The sequence below is a fragment of the Linepithema humile genome, chromosome 3 (assembly GCF_040581485.1).
Source record: "Linepithema humile isolate Giens D197 chromosome 3, Lhum_UNIL_v1.0, whole genome shotgun sequence".
Lineage (NCBI taxonomy): Eukaryota > Metazoa > Arthropoda > Insecta > Hymenoptera > Formicidae > Linepithema > Linepithema humile.
In genome coordinates this window covers 21,212,374-21,232,533 of record NC_090130.1, presented here as the reverse complement: position 1 = coordinate 21,232,533, position 20,160 = coordinate 21,212,374, and the positions used below count along the sequence as shown (strand labels likewise).

Below are 20,160 nucleotides of genomic sequence, written 5' to 3'. Positions count from 1 at the left end.
ATCTAAATGCTTATAAATATTCGTGTGAGTTATTTAAAATGCAAAATTTAATACACATACACGCTATCAGAGGAAAGTTTTTAAAAATCTTTAAAATTTCGCTCGAGTCTTTGCGCATCAAGATTTTTGATATGCATTATAAATCACGCCTTGGCTTCGCGTCACTCGCTTTTCAATATTAACGCTATGGCTTATTGCTTTAGAGATTGAGCACTACCTGCCTATATAGCACGACATCGCTAATTAACATAAACACGAACCAATCTCCATGGACTTCATCGAGCGGCAGAGGCTACTTCGAGTTTCAAACACGAGCGAAGAACGGTTATGTATGAGATGTAAAGGTCGTGTTTGAGTTTGCCATTTGCGTACACAACAAAGACCAATAACGATGTTTATACATTGAGCCGTACGAAATGTACATCCGTTACAGACCGTCCGGAATATAGATGAAAATGGACATAAATTGCATTCTATATAGATTGCCAATTAATTGACAACAAACATCTTTATTGCGCATTATCAAGTATTTCCAAAATACTAGTATTTATCTAGAAAATTGTTTGGTAAAATAAAATTTAATCAGAAAGTTGTTTGCGAATTGTTTGGCAAAATGCCATATTTACGTGTTATCTGTAGTTATTTCCGATTGAGTCGATCGAATTCCATTACATGCGAGTAATGCGAGGGTGTCCGGAACTTAGAGTTTACATGGGTAACGATGGGTGTAGAAACTTTGAACAGAAAGTATCACGAGGTTTATCGCAATCGCAGTAAACATGTCAGGAAATGGATACGTGTTGCAGTTACATGCCATTGCCATTTACGCCTTAGGGCTTGTTAGAAAACGCACAGTAGTTACAGACACTGTTGATCCGTCCGTGGAGCACGGAAAATCTCTGCAGTTGTTAGGTAGCCTGTAGGCGACTAACCGCGACGTTTTCAGAACATTTGACAGCTCAATGGAACGTGTAACCAACATTTTCTACTAAAACATCTCACTGCTTACAATACCTCTATTATTTGTGCATTAATTCACTGCTGCGTATAACAGCTCGATTCATGATTTTTACAAATATTTAAATTTATCGCAAACATGCCTACGCATTAATGCGACTGCGTCAATAAGAATAACAAATTGATCGTCAATTGATATAAATTAATATGGAAATAATAATATATAATGGAAATATGCAAATCTACGGGTACACATTAATCTATTTGGTGAAATAGAAATAGTTATGTTATTAATTTTAGATATTAATATACATTATAGGCGGAAATAATCTTTTTATTCAAACCGTGTATTCATTATATTCTGAAATTATAACGTGAATTCAATCTAGATACTTCACGCAGTAACTGTGAAAGTTTGCGGTTTTGTAGTAAAGTGGCAAAATTTATTTCAATCTCTGTGCATAAAACCTCCGAGAGGATTTAACGCAGGATTCGCATCACGAAGTCAAGAACTTTGATTGATATACTCTTAAGGAGAAACCTATGAGCTTCGCGATTGTTAACGGTTTCTACAGCTGGTGCATGGAATTGCTGAAAAAAAGCGCATTCCCACCGGAGAACTTGATAGCGCATGAAATCACGCCGATTTTAGTATGGCTTCAGGCAATCCACTTGTGTGAGCCATTGTACGCTGTTGTATTTTGTGAAGTTCGAAATTTTCGTTCACCATATATTATTGATCCACGGGGAGCTCGCGTTTCTATTAAAAAATATATCAACGATCCGTAGCGTTTATAAATATTTTAGTTTCTAAATATTTTAGTTAAACGTTTTTTTTCCGTTTATTTTCTTATAAGGAAATTCTGTTAAAACCAAATTTTACAATAATATTCGGAATAATAATGTATAAGTAACTTCTAATATTCAGTGTCGTGGTGAAATATTTCGAAAGTGATACAAGATATTTCATCACAGTTTTACACGCAATTAATCTTTCTGCTATTCGTACCGTTCACTTTTCTCCGACGTATTTCCAAAATTACGTCTGTTCTTTTCGCAAGATGAAAGATCAACGAGATACATGTCTGACGAAACCCACGCGAGACGTGGGTCAACGAAATAACAGGTTTTGAAATCTCGTAAAGTTCCATAATTATTTTGCTCACATTGAAAGATTTTCAATTATAAGTGAAAAAAGTTTATTACCAATTCAGTAAATTTTTCACACGAATAAAAAGTACATTGCCATAATGCAATTACATTTTTTGCGTAAGAATTTACTGAACAAGATGTCAACAAATTTTGTTTTTATTTACGAGAAAAATTACTGCATTCAGATGAACGCGCGCGACATGTTAATTTTATACTATTGACTAAATGTATTATTATATTAAATTAAGTTGCATACATAATTAATTGCATTCAACGTTGTGTAAATTAGCGTTGTTTAAAAGGCTTTACAATGAGCTGATACAAAGTGTAATTTCAGGCCACTGTATAAGGTTAAATTTTAATTTTTAACAAACAAAAGCCTCTACGTGGCACTTTGTAACTACGGCGTTGAGGTACGATAATATTAAACTGATGACAACGAAATTATTTAGCTGGCAGTTACTCTTCGCGTGGCGCAAACCCATTTGCTGTGCAACGGTGCATAGCACCAAAAGCATGCATGGAAAATGGCCCAGCGCATCAGCTTGATTCGACTATCTACAATTTCGCAGGTTTTGTTTTATCGTGCTGCACTCTCAATTGCAGTCTCATTAATCTATTATACTTTCTTAATACGTCGCATTGAACGGTAATCGCAGACCCGCAATTCGCCAGATTTGAATTTCATCTTGTCACGAGTTTGTCTAATGTCACGCAGATCGACATCATCTTTCGTAACACACCAATCTTTTTTTACGATTCTTTACATAGACGAAGCGAGATGTTTAATCTAAAATTTGCCTTTAAAAACTTTTCACACAGCGTGTAAGATGGATATAAAACAGCAGCGCATTAATGAATTGCGCGGTTCAGTTTTATTATAAGCTCATGTTGATACAGTAATCTCGGCGGAGATCAAAGTTCGTAAAGAGAAAAAAAAAATTTTTTTTACAAAGTAAACAAAGTAAACAAACATTGTCAGGAGCGATTACAGAGAACTTAGTGCCAATATTTCTTTTCTCCCCTTATAATATTGACACGATTAATCCTGACCGCACGAATTCTTAATTAAGTATTTTATACCCGAAAAACAGGCGGAGTAAAGTTACTGTTTCGGCGTGGGTGCAATTTCAGAAGTATGTTGTATAACTTTCACGGTTGAACGATCTTTCTTGCAGAAAAGTCCGGTATACCGTAGGGATCCATAAATACATTATCCCTCCATAAAAGTTAAATAAGTAAAAGTTAAATTAACTCTAAATCCACCACGTTCCGTACTGAGTCAAGTCTCACGCCTTAGGAGATGGCGAGTTTTGCCGCCTGTAAAGACTGTAAATAACGTTATGTATACTTAACGGAATTATCAAGATATTTTTACGCGGTTGGACATCTTCGTGCATTATTTCACGTTCAGACGCATGATGGGTTGATTCGGTTGTGAAGACTGTAAATAACGCGATACAGGGTGCGGCGGAAAACATGGTATGCGTACGGATATAGAGTGATTCCTTGTTGAAAAGTATGTCTAAAGTTTTGAATGAAATTTTTGTGTGTGCCAGACTTTGTTTTCTTAGAAAAATAACTTTGAAATGCCTTTGAGTATGTATGCACTTGTATCCGTCATACAGATCGATAAATTATCGCAGGTTTTAGATGAAAGTTTTATGATGCAAGTAGTCTGATCAATTAAGAAATGAAATTATTCAAACGTTTGAACATTTAAAAGTTTAACGTATATTAGCAAAAGTTTATAAGTCGTTTCGTAAAAAAAGCAGAGCTTATCCACCGAGCAGAAACAATATTTTCAACTTTGTTAATAAAACAAAGAACTCAAGAATTAGTTTTATTTTTCAAAAACATTCCACTTTATAATCTTGTATACGTTGTGTGCAAAAAAAGCACAGAAAGTAGTAATCCATAACGGTTTACCGACTCGAATGATAAATATAAATACACAAGCACTCAACGGAATTTCAAAATGGTTTATCTTGAAAACGGAGCTTCGTATGAAAAAAGTTTATCTCAAAACTTTGACTTATTTTTTAACATGGAATCACTCTATTCACGTGTGTCTCGCGTTTCTCGCCGCACATGCACTTAACGGAATTATCAAGACATTGCTAAGTGGTTAGACATCTAGGCGCATTATTTCATGATTTGATGTATGTTTTGATTATCCCGCTACCCTCCAATTTTACAGCACGGAAATAGCGCCACTGCTGTTTGCATTTAGATGACGGCAATGCCGATGTAGATTAGCATTGGTTAACAGAGAATAGCAATTGGATTAGCATAGGAAACTGCACGTATTTTTATTTAACAAGAATTCAATGCATCGAAATGTAGCGATGAAGGATGCAATAAGCGCGATTTTTATTTGTTTATCTCACTGCATAAAATAAGAAGTGAAGAACAATGACAGTGAGTACTTTGCTATCTCTGCCAGCTCGATAACGGGGATAATCGAAGCCATTGTGAATCGCTGTAAGAATAGATTTCAATCGACACGTTGCAATATCAAATTTCCCTTGCAATAGATATGTCTTGTACGCGAAATTCAAACCGGGTCTTCCGTGTCGATCAGACGACAAATCAATTTCGCGAAGCTCCCACTTCAACGGTCCGATATTTGCGCAAATAAGCACGACTTGGGCGTTAAATAAGTTCGATTTATTTGAATCGAGAGAAGCTGACAGCCCGGCGGAGAATTACGTCACACCGCGGCTTTAAGAAATTTAGTGGATATTTCGCGTTGAGTGCATACCCTCGTTGCCCTCGCTGCCCCCCTGCCGTTCCTACGCTACTGGTGCGAGTTATATACAGTTCGTGCATACATCACACGCATGCTTTTGTTGCACGTGGCCAAAGAAAATGCGAGCTGATTTACAGCCGGCATTTACTTTGAGAGCATTCCCTTCTTACTGAAGATAAATCGACAGGAGCCGCGCATTTACTCCTCCTGTCTTTTCTTCCATACCCTAAGATTTACACTTGAAGATGCTTAAATCTACTAACGCGCGCGCGAGAAGCTATCTCGGCGGAGATTTCTACATTTGCTATTTCACTCCGAAATGCACCGGGATTTGCCGTCTCGCTTTTTATAAATGAATTTATCTGTTCAATTTCTTCGAGCCCATTTTCTCGAGCCTCCGCCTCTTATAAGGGGAAATGTCAAAATTATTTTCTTTTTAGGTAAATGAGAATGTCATCAATCACGGTTAACGAGAACTTAAATTTCGTCGGTAATAATTTATTCCTTCGCACATCTGCCTTTGGGTGTGCACAAGTGTACACAGGACAATTCATTACTCGAGTACGGCAAAAATCAATAAATCGTAATTTCATAATATTACGAGAGGGGGACAAGATACTACAAGCGTAAGCTCCGTCTCGAGAATCTGCTACTCGGTTAGATTATCGTCTCGCCGTAAGATTCAGTACCTTCCCTCCAGCTTATTTCCATTTACATCCACCACTACCGCTTGTGAGACCCCCGCTCTTACGACTGGCCGAGTACCGCTATAACCGGTCCTTCAAACATCCTTTTACTCGAATATCCTGTGCTGGAAATTTTTTTATTACATCCAGGAGCAAGCAGTAAAACAGCGCGCTCACTTGCACAGTCGCGTGCACCCTGATGATTTGATGTAGCTCGGTCGGCCGACCCTGGTCAATAAAATATGACAGCCGAAAATTTGCATCAAGAAACGTATCTCGCGTATTCATCATACATTGAAAATATTTATGCAAATAAATGAAGATTTATTCACGTAATTGATGACTCCGACATCGAACGTGCCGTACGTAGAAAGATAAATATAATGACGTGTAATCGGCGAAAGTCCTCTCAAAGTTGACAAGCTGAATGACGCTTAATTATTAAAAGCTCTTACAACGCAGTCACGAACGTTTGTCAAAGGTATGGTCATACGCGCATTGTTAGTTTATAAGGACACCTTTGAGAAAATGAGTGAAGCGCGAAGTTGATTTTAACCCAGTTTGTAAATCCTATTAAAAAGTGTATAACGGCATCTCTGTAAAACTAAAACTTCTTAAATGTCCCGACGAGGCTGATAGTATTCAGTGATCAAATTCAGTGACCCATTTTCATAATATAGACAGACTGCTTCAACATTTTTTTACAGGCCAGATGTGAAAGAAAAGAATGCTGCTTTGGTTTTAACACTATTTCGCTCAGATTCGGTTTCATTTTACGGATAATAAGTTTAGTGCTGTAACCAGCAATACATTATGCTTTACAAATTATAAGGGAATTTGAAAGGATTGGATCTTGATCTTAAACGAAAATTTCTTAAACAATTTTTGCTTACAAGATTTTTGAAATTTTTACTCCTTTTTTTTTATATATATTGTGAAATTCAACACTTTGCGTTAATTTAATAATTCATTAAAAATAATTATTTTACTAATAATGTGAAAGCCACATAATTTTGAAATTAGCGTTATTGCAGAACTTTATACAACATCAAGACTTCAAATGAAATTTTTGTGTAAAGTAATGCGCACGTAGAAAGATATTATTACCGCGAATTATGGTAGCATGCATTACACGACTGCACGTTAATGCATCCGATTGCATCACGCTCCCAAATTTACTAATTGTATAAATCAGTAGCTCGGCTTAATTATAAAACGACCGAAATCAATTGGGATGCGCGTAAAGCGACAAGTGCTGCGCATTGAAATTTCGTGTCACAAGATACACCCAACAAGTTCCCTTTTTTTTTTTTTTTTTTTTTTTGTTTTATGGTCTATCTGGGAGGCAAAAAATCGTGCTTCACGCTGGACAACGACGATCCTATTTGACCTGTATAAAACGTTACCATGCAGTCAATTGTTGGCGTGAAACAAGAGAACTTCTCATAGATCAATAGTAGTTACAGTTTCGTAACTTTTTTTTCGAAATCCATCACGCATTGTATATCGCACGCATGCGAAATAACTGGATCTCAGTAACGCGAAAAATAGCTGCGCAAAATGTATGTTTGGATATTATATCGAAATGAGTCTAATCGGGATTTTGTTTTGTGTGAAAACGCATCCAGCTTGAAATTTCATCATGTAAGAGGCACAATTAGCAAAATAGCAATCACGCATCAGGTATTTTACATGGCATTGTAACAGCGCATAGAATATATGCGAGAAATTAGTCAGAAGAGGTAGTTCTACCTCAGGAATTTCATATTCATTCCACATCTGCGAAACCAAATTATATCGTGGTGTCCCGCGTAATCGCCCGAAATCGTTGGTACTCGAATCGCATTTGGCAGTTACAAGTATGTAACCAATTTTGCTAACGCTATAGAAGGCAGCCTATTTCGCGTCGAAAATTCTATTCTATTGATATATTGATGTAAGGCAAAAGAAAATTGTGCAATACACAATAGAGAAATATTACGCTATTTAAATAAAGAATAATTGCAATAATCATCTGATAATTACTGCTATCACGAAAAATCATTGTTTAAATTGTCTAAAATTTTGTATATTTAAATTGTGTAATTGTGTAAAATTGTGTAGTTAAATTATAAGGTGCAAAAATATCTAAATAGTAAAATTTTCAAGTATAAAATATTAACCCCGTTCATAAAAAATTCGACGCATTTCGAAACAAGCTTTCCCAGCGATCCAGTAAAGTTTTCAATGTGTTTTGCGCATTGATGAGAAAATAAAGAAACAATAACAGTATCACGGTATACGGAAAATAATTTATATATAAGAAAAGATATCTAAATGTTGCAGACTGAAATTTTTTAATGTCACGTACCTAGAATTTGTTTGACTAAATGTGTCGATGTTTTTGAATAGAGTATTTATACAAAAAGTAATATCTTGAATGAAAAACATGTTTTCGACTTGTTCAAATAAAAACGTAATATCCACAAAAACGAGAAAATTTTTCAAATATTCCGCGACTTTTTGAAAAATTCATTAAACTTGTTATTAATAAGAGGACATTTCGAAGAATCAAATTGGCTCATGTAGTATGACCTTGTATCGATACAGCAAGCAGCAATCAGCTCAAGGGCTTCATATTCCTCTACACACAGAGTGCAACCTAATTATGACAAGCATATCACGTAATTGCGACGAAATCGTCGAAGCGTGTATAGTTGGAAATTCTAGTTTCATTGAATTATAGATTCACTGTGCAACCGTACTCGTAAAAGCAAATAAAAGCAGGATTAACGGGTAGAACAATTTTCGCTAATGAATCATTTCGTATAAGATTTACGTAATGCATATTTCCGACAAACGTAGGTAATCATATTATTAAGACATGGATAATTGAACAATTTGTATTACTCAATATCCGCAATTACTAATATGCATGCGATATTTGCAACTAACAGCGTAAACCGCAAACTTGCCTAAGGGTTTAATATTACCATGTTTCGTGCAACGAACAGAGACACATCTTTGTGACTGCAATAGCAGCAGCATATTAAAGGATTGATCAGGAAATTATTAAGTCTAACACTTTCTAACGTATCTCTATCATAACGTAATTTATTATAAAATAAATCATCTAAAACTATCACGGCGCTGCGATTCTTTGCGTGATATCGCAAAGTAGCGCGTGCAAAATTTTGCTCGGAACTTGTTATCGCGTTGTGCATTTGCTCTGCGCACCATTATGTATTCTTGGGCCGACTTCGTGGAAAAGATTGTGAAAAAGATCTTCGTCATAGATATTTATCTTCTAACATTTACAATAAAAATACAATTGTGCAGGGCAAATGAATGAAAATAATATCAAAGTTTCGAATCAATTTTTATACTTGAGATATAAAAATTGCAAGATCATCATATAATATTAAGAAAAGCATATTTAAAAGTAAAAAAGACGAATACATTTGCATTGGAATAAATGTGGAGGTGTGAGCGAACTAGTTTATATCTCGCCCATAATTCACAGTCATCTTCGTACACCGGCGTCGAGAGTCTTAGAAACTATTGTATACACGCTTCGATTTACTCCCCGCGCGAGGCGATCAACTCTCGCGCATGAGAGGCACATTCGTAAGTAAGAGGCACGATGTGGCACCACAAATCCGCACGATGTGGAATACCAAGCATTAGCATTAGCAGTGTTCCCCTACAGTGGAAACAAGAGAGAGTAAATCCGCGTCCGTCGCGACGACGGTGACGGCGCAGCGACGGCGGCACCGAAACTCGTTAAACTTCCCGCACACGCGAAACCGGGGCGCGTGTGGGTAGCAAAATTCCTACTCGGAGGGTGGCCGCAGTTCGTACGGGATTCAATTAGCACCGCGGCGGTGAATTTAGCACTCGCGCACGAGGACGAAACTCGTCGCGGAGAAGTTCGGATGAACCCGGGCGATAATCAACACGTTGCAAGCCGGTTTGTAGATTAAGCGCGCGAGGCTGTTAACTAATGACTATTCATATCTAAGCGAGCGGACCGGCAAAATCTGATATCGATAGAGACGCGCGACTTGCGACGCGATCGATCTGTATCTTTCTCTCTCTCTCTCTCCCTTTCTCTCCTCCTCCCTCTTTCACTCACCGGATGTGAGGGGATTGTCGGTCCATGCACTTCCCGCGATCGTCGACAGCAGCACGGCGCCAGTCAACAGCCGGAGTCGGCCTCGCACGGTTCCCGGGACACGTTGGACACGTTTCTCACTGATCATCGCGGTGGCGGATGAACGAGAGGGTGCGCGACCGGCATCCCGACTGAGGGTAGTTGCCGAAGAGCGTGTTTCTCTACCCTCCTGTATCATCCCCTCTCTTTTCCCGCCACGCGCAGACGCCTCTCCGCTTCTCGCGACTCTTGAGCCTCCCTACCCAGACTCCGCGCGCGTCTTAATCCCACTCACTTATCTCTTATCAATAGGTGACGATTAATTATCCCTCTAACCTACGCGTCGCAGCCGCTGCGCTTTCGAGGTCGCTCACAACCTGTGGCACGCTCATTTTGGCCGCTCGGGTATGTCTTTTGGCATGAGCCCTGAAGACGGAAGAGACGAACGCGAGAATAATATGACTTTGTCGATACCGAGAGTCGGCTCTCGCTCTCGATTTATGGCGACTCGCGATTGTAATTTCTGCTCGGAATGGAGATTAGAAGAGAAAGGAAGCGACAAATAAAAGATAATCGCGTTAATTATTGAAAAAAAAATTTATTTAAACTGCAACATCGTTAAATTGGAAAAAAACAAACACAGTTATACGAGATAAAATTTTGCATAAAAAATATGTGTTGAGTTTAGTAAATGAGCATAAATTGTTGGAAATTGAGTTAAAATTAGACGAGTAATTACCTTTTTTGTCCATTTTATTGCCTCACTGCTTTTAATATTACTCGAAATAAAGAGTAATTAACATATTCGCTGAAAGTTTTACGCTACTTTTAAAGACTCGATATTTTTCTTAATCTGCTCAGTGAAAAGAGTTTCATCGGACATAGTACGAGTTAACATAAGTTTCCAGTTTAAATAACTAGATATAACGGCAACGAGAGAAATATCATTCTAAAATCCAAGTAGAATTAATTTTATACCGTCCCAAGTCAAACATACTTCGAACTGAAAACTACAATTTGCTTTCAATTATGACTGACCTTTCATTTACTCAAAGTTTAAGATACCACTTGAAATGAAGGATAATTTCTTGGCGCGGCAGTGTTATCCTCCCCTTGTAAAACGTTTCTCAGTGTTTTCTGCGGTATACGATTGATCCAATACTTGTATAACATGGCTGAGCATTTTATAACAAATTTTATCGCAGACTAAAGGCAACATTCTCATAATTAACAGCATATAAAATTGATACAAATGGCTAAAATCGATCGCAAGTATGATTCATACATTTTGTCGCGATTAATCATTAATTATTTTTCGAAATATATGTGGGACGCAAATAGATTAAAGATATATCCTGGCGACATCAAATACACGATATTATACATGTAACTCTCATCTATCGGCTGCGGATATTAGTTCGGCTGTTATGTAAGCGCAATTTGGAAGTTCATACATATTCAGTCAATCCATTCGCCTTCACGTGGAATAAACGATAAAGATAATTGATCGTGTGAAATATCGATTAGTTATATCGGGAATAGTTTAATGGGTTTTGCCCAGAAAATGCGATTAATAAATCTGCAAAGGAAATACGGTTTCTATTGACACATGATGGACGGAAAATTTTCGAGTCGGTCCTTAATTACGAACCCTATAAAACACAATCACGCTATAATGAATCGCCTGTGAATTTGATTGATGTTCTCGGAAAACAATTTAGCTTTTTCAAGTCATGCAAATATTTAGAGGAGGATATTTGCATGATCCTTCTTTTTAGGACGCGATATCTTTGTCGACGTCATTATTTCGGATTTAATAGCTTTCGGGCGGTAATACATTATGTTTTTTAACTTATAAGGTACGGCAATAAAATATGAACTTTATTTTCACTTTACTATCAGAATAAAGTTAATGCGCGTTATACTTCTGGCCCATAATTCATCGACGGCGGATTATCCGTCGAAGCCGTAATATGGATCACATAAACCGTCGAAATCAAGGATTACATTTTTAACATTGATTCGCATTCGAGCAAATGTTTGTAAATATTTTATAGGATAATGCAGCATGGTGAAACACGTTATGCTTCAATCCGCAATGGCTATAATTATCGGTTGTAGCGCGCGGAATCGTTCAAAATTCGGTCGATTCGAAATAACGTGCGTTTTATCTCCTCCGATTAATATATGATAAATCCTTGAAATTGCACACATAAGCGACGAGTCGGCGTGTCCCGCTCGATGTGCGCGACTGTTGGGCAAAATAACGCGTAAACAGCCTCGTAATCGTCGCTTCCGCGTTCGGTACCGGGCGAAATCTCGCGCCGAGTGAATAATGTTCCTCCCGGAGGTGTGGATTGCAATATCGCGGCGTATGGAAGAACGCGCCGTGCACTAGATAAGCGAGTTCTTGCGGCATTCGCGCTGGAAGGCGTGTCGGGAGACTCCGGGGCGCCAGAAGACGCACTGCCATTGTAGCCTCCAACTCCCTGTGTGACAACGTGGTGGTCCCTCCGTCGCCTTCCACCGTACCTCTCTCGTCTCTCCACCAGCCTTTACCTCCTGCCGCGAACATTTCTCCACGTTTCACGTACGCGCACCCCCCCTCCCCCCCCCGTCGGCCGAATATTGTCTGCCAGCGACCGTTATTGCACTCGCGTACGTAGCAGTCCACTCCGTTTGCGGACGTCGGTCAGCGCGCCGCGCGCGTGCTATATTTCGCAAATCACCCCGCCAATGGAATGTGCGGGGCGAATGAGGGCGCGCGAGAGATTCAGGCGCGTAAACGTAATTCCGGTCTAATAATTCCAAAGACAGCCGATGGCTGTTGGGAACTTTCGAGGCGCGCGAGGTATTTAATAAGTGTTGTAATAGGTATACGCTGGATTAAGAAAGTACGCGTAAATCATGCGCAAGCCAACCGGACTTAGCCTATAAAGACGTGAAATCTCTATTGGGGTAGTTAGTGGCATGCGGCCAGAGGGGTTATTGCCAAGTAACAGGCAAAGAAGGGACCAAGAAACTTTCATATTGCTATTAACAGTATCTCAATTTGCAGCTTATTCGTGAGAGAGAGAGAGAGAAATATTCGATTACTTGAAAGTTTTTTATCCACAACCGTTAAATTGATATTGCTGTCTCGGTAAAAAAGGAGTTTTCAGAATCTTGTTTCTAAAATGATAAAATAATTAATTTGCACAACGATCAACTGCAGTTCACGAATCCGGCATCGAACAGTTGGTCGTCGCTTAAGAATTACAATTAGTTCCGCAGTAATTTTGTAACCTGTTAATTATCATTACATTTCCCTCCCACGCGGCATCCTAACAATTTATTATTACAGTATGTCACCCACATGATTATCTCGAAAACTTGCATAATGAAAGCAACGCGAGGATGCGGTTCAGCGTGGAGACAAAGGGTCATAACGTCGTTCCCATTTCCCTCCCCGTGAACCCCGGAACACTTTGTCGGCACGCAGCCTCGTGTTGGCGAACAACTGAGCTCCGCGCGGCGACGAGAAGCGGAAGACGACCACTCCGGAAGCAACAACACGGATCGTCGATGTATTCGGTAACATCAATGGCCCCGGCACGGCTTCTGTCCGCCTGCCCCTGCCGTAAAGTTACATCTCGTAAATTGCGTTTGTCAACAGCGGCTAATTGCCGCCGAGAATGTTACTCAACTATGAAGTGGCTCATAATTAGCCTGATGCGATCTATGGAGAATCGAATTATTCGTCGAACGCCGTAAGCGGCGAAAAAGGAAGAGCCTGTCCGCATGCGAAGAGATAACGGTGCCGCGTCTCGAGGAGAAACGGTTGTATTTTTACGGGCTGTACTTCCGGACGATGCCTGCGGGAAACGCAAACGGGATCGTGACTCACATTCGCCGTCGGCTGTGCTGAATATGCGAGCGTGCCCGCTACGTTAAACCCGCCTCGCTATGGTCGCGGGGTCGAAGATTATTATGAATAAATTTGCGCTTTCGTGCCCAGGCTCGGTCATTGTCGTGATGCCCGAAATTTGCGATTTCCCAAATAATATGTTGATAAGAATATGAAATTCACGCCAGGCCCGCGAGGCCACATAACTGCATCGTAACTTTGGGTTCTTAATATTTATGCCCCGCTCCTACTTGACACTCGCTTCTAGCGCCGTGGAGATAATTCACTTTTCGAGCAAAGTTCTCGATCGAAGACGAGGATGCTGTGAAAATGATAATATTATAGCGAATACGTGTTTGTATTTGTTCAGCATTTACGATCTCTGCCTTATTAAAAATTCTTAGCGATACAAAAACTTGTCGCAAGTCAGAAAGCGACATTTAGCAATTCTTCTTTACTATCGCCGGCAATTTGCGTGCGATATTAGACGCTTATGCTTGCGAGATTCTCGTAAACGACATGAGGGCACGCATATATGCCGAGGCCAAAATGGCAGCAGTGATTCCAGAGTGACGCATCTCTCTCTCTCTCTCTCTCTCTCTCTCTCTCTCTCTCTCTCTCTCTCTCTCTCTCTCTCTCTCTCTCTCTCTCTCTCTCTCTCTCTCTCTCTCTCTCTCTCTCTCTCTCTCTCTCTCTCTCTCTCTCTCTCTCTCTCTCTCTCTCTCTCTCTCTCTCTCTCTCTCTCTCTCTCTCTCTCTCTCTCTCTCTCTCTCTCTCTCTCTCTCTCTCTCTCTCTCTCTCTCTCTCTCTCTCTCTCTCTCTCTCTCACGGTATATACGCGATCTAGCGGTTAAGTTAAGTGGCTGACGTAACAAGGTTACCAAGGAATGCGAGGACGGAGCTTTCAACGGAGAGCACCGCCTGTGTGTATACGGCGAGACTATCGCGCTTCCTACACGCCGCGTCCTCTCCGGCCCCCCTGGGTGGGCCACGCCGCTTCGACGTTCTTGGCGACGTCGGTCGCCCCCGTTTTAGCCCTTCGGCAACCCCCTTGTGCCTTTGTAGTGCCATGACCCGGACTTGCGGCACCGCCCGGCCTCTCTAGATACAACTATCCCATTCACTCTGCGAGCGTGTGATATGCGCGACTACGACACGGGCGCGCTCACATACGGCTGATTCGTCTTGACGTGCATATCCCTCCACCACGCACGAGATTGCTGCGGCAACGTTGAATTACGCGCGACGCAGTGCGTACCCCGGTGCACTCCTTTCCTTCCATCGTCACGTAAAGGAATAATGGATGAATGAATAGCAAGCAGCGGTATCGCGCGCGGGCGACGAGACGCTGCACATTTTCGCACACCGCCGCCTCCCCTCTCGTCTCGTTTGATTATTCTTTCTTTTTTTGGAAGAAAATTTCAGACCATTTGAATTCTCCATTCGCTATTCCGGGTGTGCTATCTTTCATAAACCGGCTGATCGCCGGATGATTAATCAGTTAACAATTGCCCGTATCCCCGTACAAGCTAGTCGGTGTTAATTAAGACGTTGACCGCATCGCATGCGGGCAAATCAAGCAAGTATAATTAACAGCGAGCCGGGAAGTTTAATACCGCAGAGATACGGCGCGGCTGAGCACGAGATGATGAAGGCGTGTTTACACGATTCAATTATGATGTGCAAATTTTTTGCGGAGATAATTGCACGCGGTGGAAGAGTAAAAAATATATATTTTATATTCTCGCCGAATGCCGTCTTCGTGCGATTTTCGGTGGAAATTCTCACGTTAAGAAATTCCGACGTCGTCCGCGAGATATAGCAATTGGCGTAATTCCTCATAATAGCTTTTCATCGATTGCCGGTCTATTCGCTTAAATGACAAGGCATAGTACAGACAGATATTATTTAACATCGCAAAGCGGATTCCGTCCGGCAACTTTCTGCAATCGATTGCCGGTGAGCGACGCGGCAGAATTCGTTTTCCACAATACAAAATTTTTCATTAACATTCCGATGAATTTCCGCCCCACGTTCGCAGATGGAAGTCTTCCCTCTCGCTGATCCATATTGTTTCTTTTCTTTTTTTCGCGGACGCTAATTCAACGTGCACTTCGTGGAAACAAGTTAATTTCACGAAAATAACTCGAGTCCGTGCGCACTCGAGACTCCATTCCGCTGAAATGAAACGAAAGCGCAACCGAATTCCGCGCAGCGTTGTGACGCGGTATTTTTAAAATGGATCGCCGGCGCTACGCGTACGTAGGAAATTCGTGCTAGAAATATGGCTGAATAGCTGTCAGCGGTGTTTCGCAAACGAGAAGTCATTTAAGCGCTTATGAGCACTTGACGCTGATAGGGAAGTCAAATGCACTGTGTCCCGCCCCGCCTCCCCCCCCCCCTCCCTCCCGTCCTCCGCCGGTTAAACCCGCCACCCGCTGTCGTGTCCTTTTCTATTTCACCCCTTTGTAGGCGTGAAACACTCGAGCAAATCACCAGTAATCCCAGCAGCGTGATGTCAAACTTCTTCCGCTTTTTATTTCGTATACGCGCGTTCTACTTTCGCGACACTACTTCCCGCCCAGAGGGGCGACTGCTAGCCCGGATTTTCCTTTTTTCTCCCATCGTCTGATAATCCGTGTACACAGAGATTTTTATCGGCCTTCGCCTCCGCCAATCGATACTTGATTCGCGCCCGGCGGAAAGTAAGGAACGAGGGAGGGCCGGCGCTCCGGAGAATTAAACGATCGCGCGCAATTTCGCTTTCGCGGCGATCATCCTTCGCGATCGGGCAATGCGAAATATACGGCGCCCAGAGCCCCCGAAAATGTTTACGCGAATTGCCGCTCGCAAACACATAAAATTACATGACACATCCGAGCACACCGCAAACGTTGCGCAGCGGCGGCGGCACGCTACTGGCCGCAGTTTTGTTTATTTCATTTTGTTTGCCGTACTGCCCGGCAGCTCCGGCTTCCAAACCCGATATCATCGTTAATATTGATCTGCGCCACTGAGCAAAACGGAACATAGCAATACTGAGCAATGCCGGTGCAATTATACGCGCGGCGCGGATTTCTCGTATACGCGCCCGCGTTTGCCCATACTTGCGTGTACACGCGTACTCGACAAACGTTAGCATTAATCCCGGTAAGTAAATCTGTGAATGACGCATGGCGGTCGGCAGAAATAGAATTATCGTTCGCGGGAAGGCGCAGCGACGGAGAGATGCGTGTTAAGATTTATTCGGCCGAATTACAATCTGCGCGGGGCGCGAGAATAAGCAGTTAATAACGGTGGACGCGGGCGTAATTTATCTACGGATAAATGTAAAAGATAAAGTGTCACACGTACGGAGGAAAATATGAGTAGTGTTAAATTGAAATGGGGCGCCGAGTTTACGAGCGATTTATGGCCTTGAATATTTTGGTTACCACGCGCGGAGATATCAGCGAGCGAGGGGAACGTCCTAATTATGTTATTTTCATCTGGTACGTGATGCATGTCTGTACATGAAACACCAGCGAATGGGAGGATATATATAATTCCTGCGTGAAACCGCCGGTATGGCCAATTGACATAAGTCCATATGTAATTCTGTTCTGCAATAGAATTTCGCTAGATTCATTAATAATATTCGCGTATATCTTCGTATCTTTGCATTCCACAAGCAGCGGTAGCGTCGTATTTTTTTTTTTTTTTTTTTTTTCCCCGAGCAATCCAGAACTTGTAATAACAATTTAAAAATATCTATGATTTTTGGTCTCAATTTCCAATTCATTAAAATCTCGAATACACTCGCGGTGAGGCACGGCTCTGCCATATCGGATAACTTTCGTTTACATTCTTCCGCGGTTAAACTATCGGATGGTTTCGTTTTACGCTTTACCTTACGTATGAATCATCAGTGCGGCACCGACGGTAACGATCTTTGCATGCACAGCATCGACGTTTCATACTGCCGATTGGACGGGAGACTCGTCACGCGGATGAGCGGAGCGATCGATACGTTTGGGACAACAGAAGAAATAGAAATTCACGGTTTTATAGGTAATAGTTGAACGACAGAGATGGCAGGCGTGACATATACTCGGATATAGTCGCGTCGGACGCGAAGTAATTTATCTTTCCAAATCCAAACTGCCATTTCAGCAATAAACAAAAGAGCAATCAAAGACCGAAAATCCGGTAAGAGAATTTCATTTACGGTCTAACCGGTTTTAGCCATTCATTCTTTATAATCACACATACTCTCTCTCTCTCTTTCTTTCTCTCTTATTTCTTTCGTTTGGAAATATCATATGGATTTAATGCGTGAGTACTCTCACTGAAATTTCATTGTTCGACAAAGTGAGAAAAGCGTGCGAGGTTTAATCATTTCTTTTGTGTCCCGATTGATTGTTTACCTACCAAAAATAAAATCTCGGAAGCGTTTAATTGCCGCGTTATCAGTACTTTAACAGGCGTGGCGTCACTATAGTGAAAATTTATTTGGCAAAAGAGTTATCCATTTAGCCGTTAAGCTGCACATGTTGTTGTGGAAGTAATGTTTTATGTATAAAATATATTTTATATAAATTTTATCGCGCGCTGACAGCATTAATTAATATCGTGCAGTATAAAACTTTCGCCGTTTTCGTGGAACCGTTTTAACCCTTCGTTAACATCAAGAGTCGCAGATTTATCATACACTTCGGTTTTTCTTGTCCTCCCGTTTTCTCTTCATCCACTCCTCTAATCCTAGCCGCGATGAATCCCTTGCCGAGAACTTATTAAAGTAACGTGGACAAAAGCGCATTCATTAGTCTTTAATAAAAACGTAATCCGCGTCGGTACGTCATATGAAGGATTAAAATGTTGTTGAGAAGCTTGATGCAAGTGTTTGCGAATTGTCCATCTGCCGATGTCATAATCTCGTTGTCGATGCTCGAGCGCGCCAAAGGGAATGAAACAAAAGCTTACACGAAATTGTTAATAACGGGATTGAGATGGGCGATAAAGAGAAAACTATATCCAACTAATTATCATTTTAGTGAGCGTACGCCGGCGATCGGCTGCGCGCGATAGCATAGAAGGAACGTTGAAATGAGCCGCAGCGAACACATCGAAAGCGAAGTAACTCGCTCGCCGAAGTTCGCCGAGTGCATTAGGGAGCATAAGCTTTCCGATTTAAGGCCGGACGGATGTATTTTTAGTCGCACGTCGAAGCTCGTTCGAGTTGATAACGGATCGTTATCGGCGAGTTAACGGGATTTCGCACCGTGAATTCTGCATTTCTCGCCGTGCGCTCTCCGCCTGCGGAATAACCGACAAAACTGGGCATGTCATAATAGGAATTCAGGAAATTGGGTTGTAACATCGGCAGAATAGATACAGGGGAGCGTATTCCAATGATCGGCGTGCCGGTTTAGTTCGTACAACGGGGCTCATTTATTCCAACGAGAAACCGAGTCACGTACACCCGTACGCTTTACTATCCGTCATTCAATCCGCACTGTCCGTTGCAGTTTGCGTATTACGAACGATATTAGATATCCCCGTCGGGCGATAATTAATATCTAACTTGGGATCGCGTACGCGACTTACTTTTGTTCAATTCGCGCTCTGATACGCCCATTAAACCCCGGCGCAAAAGCGGCGATGTGAGCGGTATTTTCAAACTTAAATTAAATTACGAATCTTGCGGAAAGTGCAGTTTCTCTGTCCTATATGAAAGCGCGGCGGACGAGTAATGCGAAATTGTAATTTCACATCGCGAGCGTGGCTTGTGCTCGAAAATCACTGTTTGCTCCACATTCGAAACACCTCCACGATGGAAACTAAAAAATTATTTAATGATCAAACACACACGACTTACAGAAAAAAACTGTACTTTGAATAATGGATAGTTTTTTCCTTTTTTTTTTCTTTTTTTCTTTTTTGCAAAGTTAATGTTTCATTCCACGCAAGTTTCGCGCGCGGATATTTAACCGCGCCTCATTTACAAAGACTGTATAAAATCGGGCGTTTCGTATTTTTCCAGGCACAGATAAATTCCTCGGATAATTTTTCCGCCGAAATTCATTTTTCACCTGGTTTCAATGAGTTTCACTCTCGTCTTCGTCGAATTTTATGTTGTATAAGCTCAATTGTTCCCCGCACAATTCGATTTAATTCTACCGTCGGTATTCATTAAGCGAACGCCATTACGTTGCCCGACGCTGAAGGCTCGGATAAAGCTTACGTTCGCGAACGTGGAATCGAAATTGATAAAACAAAAGTGTCGCTCTCTGTTAAAATAGCAAGTATATGAAATAAATCGATGCGCATGACAAACACGATATTGATGCACCGAGCTGTGATAAGCATCATAAAGCCAAAAAAAGATCTATCTCGAAACTGTTACACGTACAAGTAGGCCGGCATGAATAATGCAAAGCGATACAGAGGGCAAGCCTCTCTCTCTCTCTCTCTCTCTCTCTCGCCCCGCGTAGAAAATTGGAAAAACACGGTGGGACGACGGGAGAAAGTCAAGTGCACCCCCACTGTTACGCTACCCTTCTTGAGCGGGACCTCTAATTGCATCTCGTGGATTCAAGGGAGCAAAAACACTATA

The 20,160-nt window shown here is 41.3% G+C and overlaps 1 protein-coding gene and 1 long non-coding RNA gene across 3 annotated transcripts in view; one reads left to right on the top strand and one right to left on the bottom strand.

The window, feature by feature from the left end:
• The window catches only part of LOC105668682 (lachesin-like), a 123,711-nt gene extending 113,462 nt beyond the window's left edge, over positions 1 to 10,249 (bottom strand). Inside the window, exon 1 of the mRNA XM_012361153.2 lies at positions 9,662 to 10,249. Within this exon, the coding sequence (XP_012216576.2) occupies positions 9,662 to 9,878 (217 nt within the window). The 5' untranslated portion in view covers positions 9,879 to 10,249. The remainder of the gene's footprint in view (positions 1 to 9,661) is intronic.
• The window catches only part of LOC105668687 (uncharacterized), a 195,054-nt gene that overhangs the window by 46,436 nt on the left and 128,458 nt on the right, over positions 1 to 20,160 (top strand). The window lies entirely within an intron of this gene.